The following is a 17,179-nucleotide window of genomic DNA, read 5'->3' as shown; positions in this document are numbered from 1 at the left end:
ATAGGTTACGTTAGTTAAAGTTAGGTTGGGTAAGTTACGCTGAGTTATGTTATGTGCGATCAGAACAATAACAACACTACCAGGTTAGGTTAGGTTAAAATAATAATAACATTGAAATGGTTAGGTTATGTTAGGTTTGGTTAACCTAACCTAAGCTCGCCGTATGATTTTATCAAACTAATTCAAGTCAACCTAAGTTAACTATATTCTTTTTCTGTGTGTCTTGTCTTTCTTTGTTTTTCCTTCCCTTTTATTCAGAAAGGTATGTTATTTTCAATTTTTCTACATTTTTTTTTTTCTTTTTTCGAACAGCTTTCCTTTAATATATTGTAAAATTTCGTATTCAACAAATTAACCAACTAACTAACAAACAACTGCCGCAGGTCGATGAGGGAGGACACGGGAATCTTTGGCAAGTTCGATCTGATGTACGGCGTGACGCGGGCCGAGAGTTTCCACATGCTGGGTGACGCGGACTCCAAGAATGGCTTCTCCGTGCACCGTCGCAACCACCTGGTCAACGCCTACGTCAGCAACAACTATGAGAACTTCGTGAGTCTTAGGGCAGCAGCTTTGTCTCCATTCTCACCATTACCGGGGCTGGCGGGAGGCTGACAAGGGCTGGCGGAGGAGACAAAGGATGAGAAAAGATGAAAGGGGCTTGAGACAGAGGAGTAGGTGTGACTGGGGGTATCATATCTTTATTTCTACTTTATTTTATGGTAGATGGTGTGTGTGTGTGTGTGTGTGTGTGTGTGTGTGTGTGTGTGTGTGTGTGTGTGTGTGTGTGTGTGTGTGTGTGTGTGTGTGTGTGGGCTAGGCGGAAACTGGATGTCAAGGAGGAGATGAAAACGAATACCAGGTCTGATGTAGCGTGTATGTGTGTGTGTGTGTGTGTGTGTGTGTGTGTGTGTGTGTGTGTGTGTGTAGGTAGGCAGGAAAGTAGGTAGATGTGTTGTAAGGGAGGACTTGTATTAGAAGTTGGAAAAAAAAATTCTGTTCTCATATATTTAAGTAAAAGGGAGAGAAAAGTCTATAAATAGTCGCCTTTTGCCTTACATGGCTTCATTTTTTCGTTCCTCTAGCAGATTATAATAAAAAAATCTTTGGTCTTAGACTGGAGAGAATGAGGGAAGGGAGAGAATAGATAATAGGGAGACAGGGGATAAGGAGAGATGCAGAAACTTGGGTATGGAGGCAGAAGATGAGGAAAAGTGAGGAGAAACAAGGAGACTGGAAAAGACACGGCGGGAGGACAGAGGTTTAAGAAATAAGGATAAACTTGGAAACTAAAGAAAAGATAACCACGTAGTGAAAGTAACTGGATAGAGAATAGGAAAGTATAACAGACTGGGTTAAAAGTAATGATGATTGTGCAGTGAAAATAACTACATGAAGACATAAACTGATACCCAACAAAAAAAACACATGACCAAATGATGAAAATAACAGAGAATGAAAAGGTAGAACAGTGTAAGAGAAAAAAAAAAAATAACCATGCTGTGAAAATAACTATATGATCCCACAAAGCGACACCCAACATACTTTCTCCTTTTGTCAGCTGGGGATGATTGGGAGACTAGAGGAAAGAAAACCATGAGGTGAAAATAACTGACCGAGGATAAGAAGATAAAATAGAATGAATTAGAGTTGAGATGTGGTGAAAATAGAATGAATTAGAGTTGAGATGTGGTGAAAATAACTAAACAAACTAACAACCAACACCTTTCCCCCTTCCTTCGTCAGCCTGGGATGGTGCTGTCAACCGTCACCAGCCACTACACCTCCTGGGACAAGTCGGCGCCCACGGACCCTCGGGAGGTGCGCGATCTCACAATGGACCTGATGAGCGACGCGCAGATCAAGGCCCCCGTGATGCAGATGGCGGACCTGCACTCTGACATCCACCAGAAGAGTTTCCTGTATGTGTTCAACCACCAGAGTGCATTTGGTGACTATCCGCAGGTGAGTGGTGGATAACTTGGCAACGGATTAGTTAGATTGGATCAGGTTAATTAGTTAGTTAGTTACTTAGTTAGTAGTTAGTTAGATAGTTATAGCTCCCACCAGAACCCACTAAAACATTAGAAGAATATAAGAAAATAAAATTATAAGGAATCTGATAGTCAGTCTTAGGCCCGTATTTTGAAACTTCCGCGCCGCATCTCCACTACATTCAAAAGTCTTTAGTTGAAGGTACACGGGCTTCTAAGGGTGTTTCTACGGTTCTAGGAACAGATTAAATACATTTGTTCATTATTAACAGGAGAAACACTCTCAAGAACCCATCAGATCATCTCTGTGTCCTTCGAAAATAATCGTGATGAGAGAGCAAAGAGATTCACAATACGGGCCTTGAACGTCACCAACCTCCGTAAGAACCAACCAAAAAATAAATAAAGAAAGAAAAAGAAGGAAAATCGTAACTCGAAATTACCAAAATTTCACACAGGCAGTAAACTAGTAAACTTAATCCTTCTCCCATCCCAGCAAGCGAAGCGTTCCCAGTAAACCACGCGGCCGCTACAGTACAGAGCGTAACATAAGTTCTTCTCCGGCAGTCTCACGGGGCCATCCACGGAGAGGAGCTGGCGTACGTGTTCGGGGCGCCGCTCGTGGGAGGTTTCAACCACTTCGGGCTCAACTACACGCTGCAGGAGAAGCTTCTATCTGAGCTCGTCATGATTTACTGGACTAACTTCGCCAAGACTGGGTGAGTTTGTGTGGCGGCGACGTGACTCAAGGACGGGCGTCTCAAGGTGGCTGGCAGAGAGAGAGAGAGAGAGAGAGAGAGAGAGAGAGTTTGGAGGTAGGTAGGTAGTACGTATGCGTGTATGTTTTAAGGGAGGACTGATTTCAAAAGTTAGAAAATTGTATTGTGTCACTTGATCAAGTTAAAAGAGATTAAGAGAGAGAGAGAGAGAGAGAGAGAGAGAGAAGTCTATGAATAGTCATCTTTTGCCTCACGTGGTTTTAGAAGGCATATCTGTACCATCAACAGCAACAACAACAACAACAACAACAACAACAACAACAACAACAACAATAAAAACAACAACAATAACAACAACAAAGGATAGAGACAGATAAAACAAAGACACAGACAGACACATTACAGGCAGTCACACCAAGGCCCTTATTCTGAAACACCTTTGTTCTCTCATCACGACAATTTTCAAAGACCACAGAGAAGCTTAGCCAGGTTCTCAAGAATTTTCTCTTGTTAAAAAATGTAGAAATCTTGTTAATCTGTCACTAGAACCATGAAAACACCCTCAAAAACTGTGTAACTTCAATTAAAGCCTTCTGAATGTAGTGGAGATGCGACGCAAGATTGTTTCAGAATATTATTAGTTTGGTCTCTCCTCACGCCTCGCAGGAACCCCAACCTCCCCACGCCACAGAGCTACAGGACACCAGGGGCCTCCAGACAATTCCAGGAGAACATGAAGGTGCTGTGGCCTGCGTATGAGAAGCAGCAGCAGCAGTACCTCCACATAGGTGAGCTTAGTGATGGAATGTGTTAGTGTTAGCAGGGTTGGGAAAGAAAAGAATTGACGAAGCGTTGTAATAGAGGAAGGTAAGAAGCGCAAGAGATAATAGAAGCAAGGACTGGACGACATAAAAAGCAACAAAGGTAAGCTTAAGTGATGGAATGTGTTGATGTTTGCAGCGTTGGGAAAGAAAAGAATTGAGGAAGCATTGTAATAGAGAAAGGTAAGTGCAAGAGATAACAGAAGCAAAGAGTGGACGACATAAGCGAACAAAGGTAAGCTAAGTGATAGAATGCGTTAGTGTTTGCAGAGCTGGGGAAGGAAAACACTGAGGGAACATTGTAATGGAGAAATAGTGGAAGAGACGACAGAAGCAAGGAGTGGACGACCTAACAAGTGATACAGAGTGGAACAGGTCACAGGGAGGAGGAAGAGGAGGAGGACCAGTGATATTACAAGCAGTCTCTTTCTTTATTAAGGGACGCAAACGTTTCCCCTTGTATCTTCATCATGTCAAGAGTTAGCCAGTAATCTTAGTCTTTCATGCCTCTTATTGGTGAACCCTGGAACTCTTTGCCTGCTTGAGTGTTTCCCCTTGCCTGTGACTTGAACTCCTTTAAAAGGGAGGCCTTAAGACATTCTATTCTAAGTCTAATTTGTGTTAAAAGTTTAAATAGGAATATATTGATGTGAAAGTAAGGGATTTTTAGTTAGGGATGAATGGCAGGTTTGAAATTAATATCCTCTCCTCCTCCTCCTCCTCCTCCTCCTCCTCCTCCTCCTCCTCCTCCTCCTCCTCCTCCTCCTCCTCCTCCTCGCCGCCCCCCCCCCCCGCAGACATGGAGGTGAAGAGGAAGGACCGCTACAGGGCCAATTACATCGCGGTGTGGAACAAGGTTATCCCGAACCTCTTGGTGACCTCCCCGCCTACGTCCAAGCCAGAGACCCTCGTGACGCCCTCCACCTTCTATTCCTGGACCACGGTAGGCTTAGACACACACACACACACACACACACACACACACACACACACGCCGTAATGTCTTTCTTCCTTCCTTTCACCTTCAATCTCCTTTTTACTTTTCTTCCTTCTTCCTTCATTTATCATTTCTATCTATCCTCCATCTTCTATTCTTATTGTCGCATATTCTTGCTTCTATCGTGATTTTTTTTCTTCCTAGTGTTTCTTTGGTTATCACACACACACACACACACACATACACACTCACACACACACACACACACACACACACACACACACACACACACACACACACACACACACACACACACACACACACACATAGAGCACAAACAGGGCATTTTCCTTATTGTTGTATTAATTAATAAGTGTAGTGATTTGCATAATGAAATAGTAAATGCTTGAAGTACTCATGAGATTAAAGGAATACTCAAATAAGTGAGATACCGAGATGCCCCCAGTGTCATGTCATTCCCTACGTATCACAACTGGGTAGATAGAATTAATTAGTTAGGTATGAGATTGGCACGTCATTGAGTGGTTTTTTTTTTCCCCCTCTTTTTGTTGCCCTTGGCCCTCTTACATAAAAAAATGCAGTTAGGTAGATACAGTTAGGTAGACACACGCCTGCAGGTGGTAAAAAGATCCCATTCTCTCACCATCTGATCAGGTTTTCCTTCGCCAGGAGCCCCCGACCCTGCCAGACAACCACATCCCGATCCACGGCATACGCGGCTACAACACTGAGCTCACAGAGAAACCCCGGAGACCCTTTGAACCTAAGATCATCCCGGGGCCGCCCACAGAACTCCCACAGGTGACCCCGACGTCCTCCAACCCTCCACCTCAGGCTGCCGGGACCCCAATGAGCATAGTTATTCTGGTCGGCATCTGCATTCTGATCGTGAACTGCTGTGCCATGGGCGGGGTATACTACCAAAGGGACAAGATCCGCCACCAGTCCAGGCTACTGAGGAAGACTTTGAGGCGTAAGAAGAGCGAGGAACCCGAAGAGAAAACCCTAGAGGCACCAGTAGTGGAGCCCAAGAAGGAAAAGACCCACAAGAAGAAGGGAAGTGGTATTAATTTTAGCTTCGATATCTGCAACGAGGTGCTTCCCGATGGTATCTCTCGCTCCTCGGGGCCTTCCAGGGAGTCGTCAATGAAGCGAAAGGAACATCGGTCAATGTCACAGAGCTCCTCCTCCAAGCCGGCTACTCCCAAGCCCCCCAGCAAGAGTTCCAAAAGCCCCAAGAGTGGACACAAGCGCCACAAGAGCGATAATTCAATGTACAGTGAGATAGGAAAGGTGACGGAGGTCGAGGTGCACGGGGTGGGAACAGGCAGCTCCCTCTCCAGGCAGCAGCGTAAGAATCCCACTGTTAAGTTCAACACCCTGGGCTCTGGGCTGCCTCCAAAAGCTGTCACTAAGAGCACTACCTCCATCTCCTCCCGAGCCTCCATCAAGAGCAACACCTCACGCGCCTCTGTCAAGAGTACCGCCTCCAGAACCTCCGCCAAGAGCACCACTTCAGAAAAACGCCTCAAGAAGAACGCCAGCTGCCAGAGCCTCCCAACGGCTGAGTACTCCTGGGGCATCACTCCCGAGATGACCATGACCCAGCGGGACGACCCTGAGGGCCACGCCGATCTGAAGGACACACCTGCAGACCGCCAGCAGACTGTCCTAGCCATGCAGAAGCTCAACTACCCAAAGGTTCTGCCCGACCATCCCCCAGACGGCCACCACGCCACCTTGCCAAGGTCTCGGCCGCCACCGCCTCCACGCTCCACCTCCCTCACCTCGCGGGACATCCAGGAGCTGGAGGAGTCCATCCACGTGGTGTACCGCAAGAAGAAGCCACCTCGCAGGGATGCCTCCACTGACTCGTGTGACCTGAGTGGCATGGACAACATCTACCTGATGGGCACAGAGGTGGGGCCGCCTGCCTCCATGTACGGTGCGCCAGCAGCCACCGCCACTGTCAACAAGGCGCGAGTCAGAAAAAGTGACGGAGCTGACTACGCGCGTGATTACGGCGACTACAGCAGACAGGGCGCTGTGGCGGAGTACTTACGTGCAGTTCCAGATGTCGGGAGGGCGGCGCCCGTTGACTTTAGTCGCCCGCCAGGTGGTCCATTGTATGGCAGTTACACTCCTTATGACCCCACTTACCTGTACAAAGACAGCGGCGAGCCAGGCCCCAAGGCTCCCATCGCCCCAAAGGCACATGACATGGCAAAGACTTATGGTTCTTACAGCGACCAGAGGACCCCAAACAGACCCCTTGCTACCTTTGGGAAGACTTGCACTTATCCAGCGGGAGAGCCTGCACCCCAGCCGGACTACAGCCAGAGTCGGCCACCCCAGGAGACCAGTCCCTTGCCAGCTCCACCACACACCTCACCAGCAGCGGTCACGGCGGCAGCACAGACCGCCCTGGCCGCAGCCACGGCCCCGGCCTTTGTGGGTGCCTCTGTCCCCACTCGAACTGCCTCCCCGAAAGATTACGGCGCGCCACCACCGGCAGCCATGCACACCTCCGCCCTCCGGCAGCAGTCCTCCACCACCTCCAGCTCAGACGCCACTACCGTGTACGAGCAGACAGAAAACACCGGCACCATAAAGCGGAAAAAGACTAAAGGTGACACCGCCTCCCCTGCCACCCTCACGCCCCCGCAGATTCCCTCCTCCCCGGAGCCTGACAAGCCCTATGAGAAGCCCCTGAAGAGTGCGCTGAAGCAGACATCGGCGTATGACAGACCCAAGCCCTTGATGGCGAGGGCTCCAGGCGCCTCCCCGCCATCCACCAGCACCTCAGCCTCCAGCCTCAGCAGCAGCAGCACAAATAACGATCCTTGTGACTCTGACCACAGACACGTTCCCTTGAATCGCACGCCTTCAGCCAAAAGGTCAGCACGCGTGGCCACACCGGCTGTCAGAAGGAAGGGTCCTCGCCAGGACAACCACACCACCACCACCACCATCCAGACAGACCCTTAGGCGCCGCACGGCTCCTGCGGGTTTGACTTCCTGTCAGGTGCAGTGTTCGCCCTGCAGTGTGTTCCGTGACTGTTCCAGGCCGCCACAAGGCCCAAACTGTGTGCGTATGCAACATGCCTGCGTATTTCCAGTCACATCTACTTATATTTGACTCAGCTGCGTGTGGTGAGCCTCACAGCGGGCATCCTGCAGCTTCACCTTATTGTATTACAGCCACCTTCCTTCACCTAACCGCCATGACTGCAATCATTGCACTGTTCCTCGCAGTTGTCTTGGATCGCTGCAGGAAAGGAAGGGTTTGTTTTGTCCTCCAGCGGACCACCATGAGTTAGCGACTCTCTCAGGCGAGTCACTGGTCAGTCCAAAGTGAGGATTTGTGGGAATCACAGTTGCATTTACGAGATTCCATTGTGTCGAGTGGTTGCGGCCGCAGCCTCTCCCGAGACCCAGACATCTCGGACACAACTCCGTACAAACCTAGTGCCCTGGGCCTCGGCCCCTTTTTTTTTTATCATTATTATTATTATTATTATTATTATTATTATTATTATGGTAAGAAGCTTGAACGTGTCCTCGGGTAGCTACACAAGTTCCTGTTCATGACAATTCCTCCAGTGTGAGCGGCTGAGGTGTTCCTGTTCTTGGTTCAGCCGCTCGCATCACGCATCACGTGTATTTGTGGCGTGTGTTCCGGAGAAACACTTCGCCTCATTCTTACTTGCGTACAATGTTCCTTCCTAGTTTTTAAAACTCACCCACATTATTCATGAGGGAAAAGTCTCCACAGTATTTCATGACACACTATTTTTATTTCTTTACTAGAGAACTTTAATTTTTGAAGATAGTCGCAGGGAGGCACCAAGAAACTTATCACTGTTGGACGCTGTGAATTTCTACTGTTTTAGTTAGTCTTCTTATAAATGTATCTTATCAGAGCTACAGATTTGTGCCTTGTGGGTTTGGAAATTGTGGTGTGGGTTTGATTGGTCCTCACAGCGGTCACCTGATGGATGGCAGGTGTGATGAGGTCACAAAGATTACACCAAGTCTTGTTGCTTCCCTGTTTTCACGAAAATTTAACCAAAATACACGAACCCCATGAGGAAAACTGTATAGGATAAAAAAAAAATATATAAAAATCTACATTAGATGTATTTTTTAGTTCAGTATATCTTGGGAATTAGTTTTTCCTTTTGTATACCATACACCAGTTGTTAGCGATGCCAGCGTGACCACTTGTCATCACACGGCATTGCTTTGGTACATATATTGATTTGTGTTCGTGCGTGTGTGCATGACGACCATTCCATGAAGGGGGAGCGACGCACCCCGCGCGGAGGGGGCGGCTCGCTGCCCCCAACGCTCACTAAGAAAGGTTCACTACACTGCTATGTACTTCAGATACATATTTTTTTCCGCTCTCTTTTGTCTCCCGATTTCAGTGTTTTGTATAATTCAAAGTGCAGGGAAAGAACAAAGGAAATCAGCGTGGAACTCTTCCCTCCACACGGTTTCAAGAAAAAGAAGTTATACTTAAAAAGAGAAAGCACACAGACAGCATGCGATAAGAGACTGTGTGCTCGCCTGTCAGTGCACGTTGCTGGCCTGTGTAAGCGAATGCAGACATCTGGCAAGTGACGGCGAGGCGAGTTCCGAGTAACGTATCTTGGCTCGTCTTTTGTTTGAGCCTCTTTCCTTCCTCGTCCAGGGAAGGAGGCAGCATTAATCAAGGAGAGATTAGATGGAGTGAGTAAAAGTAGGTATTATATTTTATCACACCATGCAGTTAGTTTTACGTTGGTCAAGATCTCAGTGGAATCATGACACTCACTTGTCAGGTTCAATCCCCAGACACCCGATTGCTTAATGGATGTGTCTTTGACGAGTTCAGCCCACACACCTGACGCTACCTGTTCAATGTTCCTGTCAGGTGGGCGGGGCCTGGGCTGCCTTCACGTATTCGTGGTGACATCTCAAGTCCAATCAGATTTAAGTTAAAAATAATAAAGCTTTTTTTTTCTGTCAGTGTGTCATTATAACCTTTCCTGGAGCACCAGTCTTGGTTGCGGGGACTTACCATGATGAATAAGACCGTTGGACTAATACGTTGTTAGTAGTATATCACTAGACTTCATTAACTATTAGTACATTGTTTGATTGACATTAGTGCACTATTAAGAGAGTATTGATAATATTGTGCACGCAGTTGGTACCAAAGATAAGAAGCATTATATTGTAGTCTGTCATTCTTGGTGCAGTGTTAGCGTTACCGTTGACTCCTCAGTTGCACGGGTCACAGTCCAAAGTTAGGAAGTGCGTCCACTCCGGGTAACAGTCCCCTAAATGCCATAACGAAGGCCCTTCGTCAGGAGGCACCATCCAAGACCTGGTTCATTAGGAAAACCTGACGTAAATACTGAAACGAAAAGTATTGGAAGACTATCTATCAGTGGACCATCAATAGACAAACATTATAATATTAGCAGTATGTTAATATATTATTGGTAGACCTTGGCGTGTATTTGAAACGTTGTGGAATTTCACAGGGATAATTTAAAAAAAATATTAGTCATGTGAATGTTTTACCACCGATGATGCAAAAACCTTAGATTATCCCTCTAACCATGATAACAACTCTGGAAACCTTAGAAAGAACATAAACGTTACATAAAGAAATTATTAAAATCATAAAATCATTTGAAAACCCTAAAAACTTCTACAAATCTTTCCAAGACAACAAGGATGTGATGCAAGAATAAAATAAAAGACCCGTGGAAAAGGCAGCCAAAATCGTCTCGAATGTAAACAAGCAACATGGCGGCCACTCCAACACCCGGAAACCTCTTCGATGAGTTTGAGGAGGCCTTTCAGGTAAATCTCATGAGTTTATACTTCACTCGTGAGGCAGGTGAGTCAATTATTAATGAAGGAAGGTGTTGCCACTAAGTCATGAGTCGTGAGTCGCTGCCTACGGGTTGAGTCAAGGCGCCCTCCCACAGCAACGCCTGCCTTCATGCTCGCCTTGCTGGCGCCAACTCTCAGCTGCTCCTCTCCTTATGCTTGGTTCACCCCCAACTTGGACCATTGCCTTCTCGGACCGCGATAGTGGACCAACTCAGACTGAATCTAGCTATCAACAAGTAGAACAAAAGGTTAAGACAAAAGCTTTAAAACAATCAAATTTTGAAATGATCCGAGTTGGTTGAGATGACAGTCTGAATTGGTGTTTTAAAATGGTCTGAGTTGGACCTACCCCTTCATGGCTACAAACTATGCAGGAGGGTCATGGCAGGAGCTGGAGTGTCTTGGTGCTGGTGACTCCTTTGGCATCTCACTCAGCTTCGGGTCTAGTTTTCATTTGGAACGTTTTGGTGTGAATAGTTTTCTTGTCTTGCCAGCAGTTAATACCAATCATTGTAATCAAAATAGAGCAAATTAAGACGGCTCATCTTAGCTCAAGTTACATTGTGTTGTTTTCCTGGGTAACATTTTCTACCTCCCTCAGAACTGCATGGCTCCGCTGACAAAGGAGGACAATTTCAATGCCATCAACCAGGATGAACTCCGGACCAATGCAGAGACGAGTGGCCAGCGGTTCCTGGACCTTGCCCGGCAGATGGAGGCGTTCTTCTTACAAAAGCGCTATTTATTGTCCATTCAGAAGCCAGAGTTGATACTTTCAGAGGTGAGGGTGGGACACTATTCTGAGTGATCATCTGCTGCTGAATTGTTATTGAGGATAAGCTTTGTAGTCACCATATGGTATTGTATGTGGAATCAGTTATTTGTAAGTGTGAGGAAAAGTTTTGTTAATTAATTATAATAGAACCAATCTATCAAGGAATTACTGTCATTGTGGATGTCAGCATCAAATATTACCTCAGCTCACTCCCTGCAGGACATCATTGAGATGCGCAATGAGCTGGCACGCAAGGACGAGCTGCTCAAGAAGCATGCTGAGAAGCTCAACGAGTGGCAGGGGCTGCTGTCCTCCATGCAGACTCGCCTCGGCACGTCCAACTCTGTGGGGCCGCGTCCCCCCGGGCCCCCAGTGCCACCGGGACCCACTGCCCCCACCATGCACCCCGGGATGATGGCCGGCCAGACGGGAGCCCACCAAGCCGTGCCCATGCCTGGCCTGAGCCCAGTGGGAGGGGGCAGCATGGGCCCCTCACCCATGGGTCCCTCAGGGGTGCCCCCCATGCAGCACGGCATGAACAACCCCAACATGAGTATGCCCCAGACGTCCATGATGCAAGCAAGTATTGCCAACACTGTTACCAGTTCTTCTTCCAATATGTTGTAGTGTAGCAGAGCCCTGGGATGGGTGCACTGGTTCGCTGGTTCACTGGAGGGTCGCTGAGGAGGCAGCGGGGCCGAGCTGCTCACCGCCGATATTATTTACCCCGGCAGTGTTCCCTTGTACTGTCTGGCTTGTCATGTGTTGAGCAGATGTATTGTGTAGGTACCTGTACATAGGCCTGCATGGCAGTGGCAGTAAACATGTCACAGGACTGCATGACAAACCTCCAGGTAAATATACCATAGTAATTAATCATCTGTATCAGGGAATGGTTATCTTGCAGGTGTAAAAATGCCTTTAGTTTGAGAATAATTGGAGAAATGGAACTTAAACTCTAAACTTTTGAACATGCCAAGAGCTTTCATTGTCTTAATCTGTCAGTGTTAATAGGAATGACTCATACGCCTGTGATAATCTGAGACTCAATGGTTTTGGATGACAGTTCCTAAATGACGCTGTATAAACATGTAAAAGCGAGATCTGATGGAGAGGGAAACTCACTGTGTTAGCATTTCTTTCTGAGCAACAACTAAACTATTGCCACTACTAGGAAGGTTGTGCTGTAGATTGTAAGTAAAGCAGAACTGGCTAAGAACAGACAGTTAGTTTAGCTTTTGTTTCCATTCTTCACTCAGCTGCTGTTGTGGGTACCTGTTGTTGTAGGCTTGCTCACGATCAGTTCATGCCACGTACTTAATTGAGAGGCAGTTGATAGTGTATTTAGAACTCAGTTTATGTTACAGCTGCATGGAGTAAGTGTGTGTGTGTGTGTGTGTGTGTGTGTGTGAGAGAGAGAGAGTGAATGTGGGTTTTGATTGTGTGTGTGTGTGTGTGTGTGTGTGTTGCTACCTTAAGCTTTCATTTCAGGAGACTTGAAGCTCAAATTAACATAGAGTATTGTTGATTTAAGGAGTTAAGCTTAGGTTATTTTTGTTGTCTCTGTTTGTGTATAAACTATGGTGCTAATGGTACAAGCAATAAAGTAAATTACATATATAAGGTTTCTAGATTACTGGCAAAAAAAAAAAAGATTGAAAAAAATGTTGGAAAAGTATTAGTGTTGCTTAATATTCACCAGTACATCAGAAAATATTTGTAATGTGATGGATTGCACTTATATTCTCTCTCTCTCTCTCTCTCTCTCTCTCTCTCTCTCTCTCTCTCTCTCTCTCTCTCTCTCTCTCTCTCTCTCTCTCTCTCTCTCTCTCTCTCTCTCTCTCTCTCTCTCTCTCTCTCTCTCTCTCTCTCTCTCTCTCTCTCTCTCTCTCTCTCTCTCTCTCTCTCTCTCTCTCTCTCTCTGATTACTGTATTATTTCTAATAGGAAGTTCTAAGGTCAGTTAACTTGTGTTATTTTTCCTCGGTCAGGTTCTGTGGTGCCTCAGAATTGTTTCGGGGGTTGCGGCTTTATATAGGATGCATGTAAGGCCCTGTATCTGAATACTCTAATTACTTAATGCATTCACTTAATCTTGCATGCATTATAAAATTACTCCTCGTTTATAAATCAGAAATCTTTCAGTAATACTTATAACAGTGATAACAATGACCATAATAATAATAATAGTAATAATAATAATAATAATGCATATAATGATAATAATAATAATAATAGTAATGATAAGCATGGTTGGTGAAACATGTAATGCACTTAAAATTATTCTCTATACATACAGAAAGACAGATCATAGAATTAAGGGCCAGGTGCTCAGAAATAGCAGCAGGGGTGAGGCAGTTACCTACAAGAATACTCCATGTGTCTGTTGATTATTTCCCCTGAACACATACACCCCTCTGATTCACCCATTCTTTAGGAAACAGGAAGCTCTATCATCCAATAACCCAGCTTATAAAGACTTTCAGTTAGCAAATCTTTCATAAAATATCTCCATCTGTTAAAATCTAACTAAAAATCAAACTACCAAACTCCCACCACTATAATATCTATTTCAACTGCTCTCGTTTGACACTGCAGTTGTTTGTGTCATTGTGGAGGTTACACTTTATACATCAACAGGAACCGCCACCTTTTATAAGTCATCACTCAGTTAAAATCTCATTACCAAAATCACTGTTCTCTATACTTCTTGCTCTGCTCGTGTTTGCCACTAAAGTTATTTGCATCATTGTGTAAGTTATATTTCTTACTCCAACAGGAACCAGTGCCTTTTGTAAGACATCTCAAAGTCAGGTAAAATCTAAATGCCAGACTCCCAGCACTGTGACATTTGAATTACTCATGTTTTGCACTACCTTGTTTGCACCATTTTTTAAGTTATATTTCTTACATCAGCATCACCCAACACTTCTGAATTCTTACTCATGGGCAGCAAGGCACAAGGAAGCAAGATATGTGAGCTCTTATAACCAAGGAGGCTGTCAGAATTATCAGATGTCTGGCTAAAATTTGCATGATTTCCTGGGAATTTGGTAGCAAGATCTTAGAGTTTATTGGTTAAAGTTTATCCAGAGACTTTTTCCTTTGAATGTACTCCTTTGAATCTCACTAATGTTGGATAATGGAGCTCCAATTGTGTTATCTTTTGAAACTATAACATTATAAGATTCACTACAAGCTAGTTTTCTATATTAAGGTATTTTGTTAATTTTTTTTTAGTTTCTCATTGTCTGTAAGTTTGTTTTTATGCTGGGACGTCAGGGTGCAGTCACTCATCTGGCTTGGATCCAACAAGTACTCTGTGGTTTGGTAATGCTAGAGTATCTTAGTGTGACGGAGACATTGCAGAGTTTGATTCAGTTATTAGCAAAGCATCAGCATGTATTCAGAAGGAAGGATGCCACAACTCATTCAGTGCATCATTGCCAGAATACTGTATAAGTGTCAGTCTGTTGAGCTGCTTTAATTTCACAGTTGGTAAGGGAAAGAATAGTGTCAGTGCGAATTGTGTTTAGTCAGTCATACTATTCTATGATGGTCCTGAAAATCTGTCACCTTATAATGCACATTTCTAACCAGATTCTCACACCACTTGATAACCTCATAACCTTACTTATATCAGCACAAAGATTAACCGTCTCATTGTCAAACTCTGTGCTGTGACTTACATTAGATGAGTTTATTAAGTGGTGTCAGATTTAGTTTACGAATGTGCATCACTGCTGGGTGGTGGGTCTTCAGGATGTCCAAAGCATTGATGTGTTTCTTTGCAATCAATAATTTAGGTATCAGTAGCTATAACTCAAGATTAGTTATGTGGTATGTGATATGTGAGTGCATAATTTGTCTACCTAATATTGTATGTGTGTGTGTGTATTTGTGTGTGTGTTTGTGTGTGTGTGTGGAAAAGAGATACTATGGCTAGAAGTGTTTCCTGAGAATGCAATGCTGATCTTGAAATAAAAGTAAATTCACTCTGTATACATTTATGTCCTCTTTGATGGGCAGAGCGGGTCACTTTAGCATATAGACGTCACATTGGGCTATTTGCACTGGGGAGACTTGAGGGGTCGTCCCCATAGCAGGTGAGCGACTGCACCTGGAGGCCACTTAGCAAGGCACACTGATTGGGATGGTAGTCTGTAGCATTGGACAGGTAAGAAGGTCACTAACATTTGCCCCTTCCATCACAAGGAGCATAATCTCATAACATTTCCTAGGTGTCCCGTTTTTGTTCTCTTCGCACACCGCCCAGCACCGCCCAACCCATGCATGGTTAACAATCTTTCTCTATTCCCGCAGATGGGTGGTGGTGGAGGAGGAGGGAGCATGGGCCCAGGTCCTGGAATGGGGGGGATGGGAGGCATGGCTCAGGGGGGCTTTCAGGGGGGCCCAGAGGGAGCAATGTACCCTGGCAGCATGGGTCCCCAGCACCAGGGGGCACCGCCAGGGGGGCTGCAGGGACCTCTTGCCTATCTTGAAAAGACCACCACTAATATAGGCATGCCGGAGCCTAGGCGCTGACTAACTTAACTCGGCTAACCGTGTGCTGGGGACTTTTTTACGGAGCCTGTAGTGCAACGAGGCCTCACTCTGGCTGTGAGTGGCCAGTGTGACAGGTCTTATCCTCTAATGACCTCATTGTGATGGGATTCAGCTGCTGTCGGACTTGGAGGTATACAGTTGTAGCTTCTTACTCACAGTATGTTGCATTTACTTTCTTACCCTTCATTGTATAGCATTAGAACTTGAGCCTTAGTGGATCTACTGGAGTGTTTTGTTTGTGTTTGGCCTCTAAAACCTTAACAGTTCCAACTTGTAGGAACATTTTGCATCTAACATACTTCATTGTAGTGGGATGTGGCTTCCTTGTTTATGTATACTGGGGCTATTCTTTAGTGCTACTGCTGGAGGCTGGGCTTGACGGCTGCCGGAACCTAGCTTGCAGCAGAGCATTGTGGGGAGAAAGTGTGCTTTGTTTAACTTCTAAGCAAGGTGAGTGGAAGTTGACAGAGCTCTGTAACCTTCCTTGTCCTATGAACATCACATGGTTTCCTCTCTTTTGTTAGTTGATGGGTGTATGAGTTGGTCAATCTGTGTACATGTATTTCCTTTGTGTTGAATGAAAGACAAGACGAATAAGTGCATCATTTTATTGGACTGTGGACGCTTTTGTTGTGTGACAGGTTATGTTCGGATTGACAACTCTTCTCTTCTCTTCTCTTCTTCCTGAAACTTATTGGAATGAGGCCTTAGTTTAGAAAGATTGACAACATCCACTCCAAACCTGACTGACTTTTTTAGTACAGTATTCATATACATATTGCAGATATTTAATGTGTAGATATTTTTACATATTTTGCTGTAATCTATTTATCAAGAAAGTTATTTTATACCAGGAGTTTTAATTGCTTTACCTGCCCATTGACAGTGAGAGCAAGGAAACAGGCTGGGATGGCAACACCTGTGACATGAAGGGAATATTTGGTTGGAAAAAAAAAAGTAGTAAGATTAATAATACCTAATACATTGAACACCTAATGACTTTTTTCCTTAACTTTTTATGGAGTAAGAGAAAGTGTGCCCATGCATGTTAATATTGTGATGCCTTTTCTTGGAACTTTTTGCAAAATACTGAGAAATTTAATACCTAATGATTCTTTGCTGAAACATTTATGGAATAGCAGAAATTATAGCTTCTCTGGCAATTACCATAATGACCTTCCTTGGAGACTATTGAAACACCAAGAAATACTAGTCATACATGATGATTTTCTGCCTTAACTTTATATGGAGTAGCAGAATTTATATCTTTTTCTGGTTTTTCCCATAATGCCCTTCCTTGGAGTATCTTGGAAATGCTTAATGATTTTCTGACTTAACTTTTTATGGAACAACAAAAAATTATATTTACTGGCTGTACCGTAAATCATATTCCTTGGAGCATCACAGAAACACTAAGGATTGATCTGAAGGAAAGATCAATTGACCATGAGAGGA

The 17,179-nt window shown here is 44.9% G+C and overlaps 2 protein-coding genes across 4 annotated transcripts in view; both read left to right on the top strand.

Annotated features, from left to right (window-relative positions):
* Positions 1-9,500, top strand: part of LOC135088712 (mucin-2-like) — a 128,692-nt gene extending 119,192 nt beyond the window's left edge. Inside the window, exons 7-12 of one of the 3 annotated variants that reach the window (XM_063983678.1) lie at positions 384-552; positions 1,747-1,965; positions 2,562-2,713; positions 3,380-3,501; positions 4,332-4,477; positions 5,165-9,500. In XM_063983678.1, coding sequence (XP_063839748.1) covers positions 384-552; positions 1,747-1,965; positions 2,562-2,713; positions 3,380-3,501; positions 4,332-4,477; positions 5,165-7,480 — 3,124 coding nt within the window. In that variant the 3' untranslated portion in view covers positions 7,481-9,500. Of the gene's footprint in view, positions 1-383; positions 553-1,746; positions 1,966-2,561; positions 2,714-3,379; positions 3,502-4,331; positions 4,478-5,146 lie in introns of all 3 variants that reach the window. The other 2 variants (XM_063983676.1, XM_063983677.1) reach the window with 2 other exon arrangements.
* Positions 9,501-10,198: 698 nt separating this feature from the next.
* Positions 10,199-16,574, top strand: LOC135088711 (mediator of RNA polymerase II transcription subunit 28-like). The gene is made up of 4 exons (XM_063983675.1): positions 10,199-10,351; positions 10,986-11,165; positions 11,379-11,738; positions 15,482-16,574. Exons 1-4 carry the CDS (start codon positions 10,295-10,297, stop codon positions 15,701-15,703), a joined length of 819 nt encoding a protein of 272 aa, XP_063839745.1. The 5' UTR covers positions 10,199-10,294; the 3' UTR covers positions 15,704-16,574.
* The last annotated feature ends 605 nt before the right edge of the window (positions 16,575-17,179 follow it).

Source organism: Scylla paramamosain, chromosome 31, assembly GCF_035594125.1.
Source record: "Scylla paramamosain isolate STU-SP2022 chromosome 31, ASM3559412v1, whole genome shotgun sequence".
NCBI classification, from domain to species: Eukaryota; Metazoa; Arthropoda; class Malacostraca; order Decapoda; family Portunidae; genus Scylla; species Scylla paramamosain.
The sequence above is the reverse complement of the archived record's forward strand: the minus strand, read 5'-3'. Positions and strand labels throughout refer to the sequence as shown.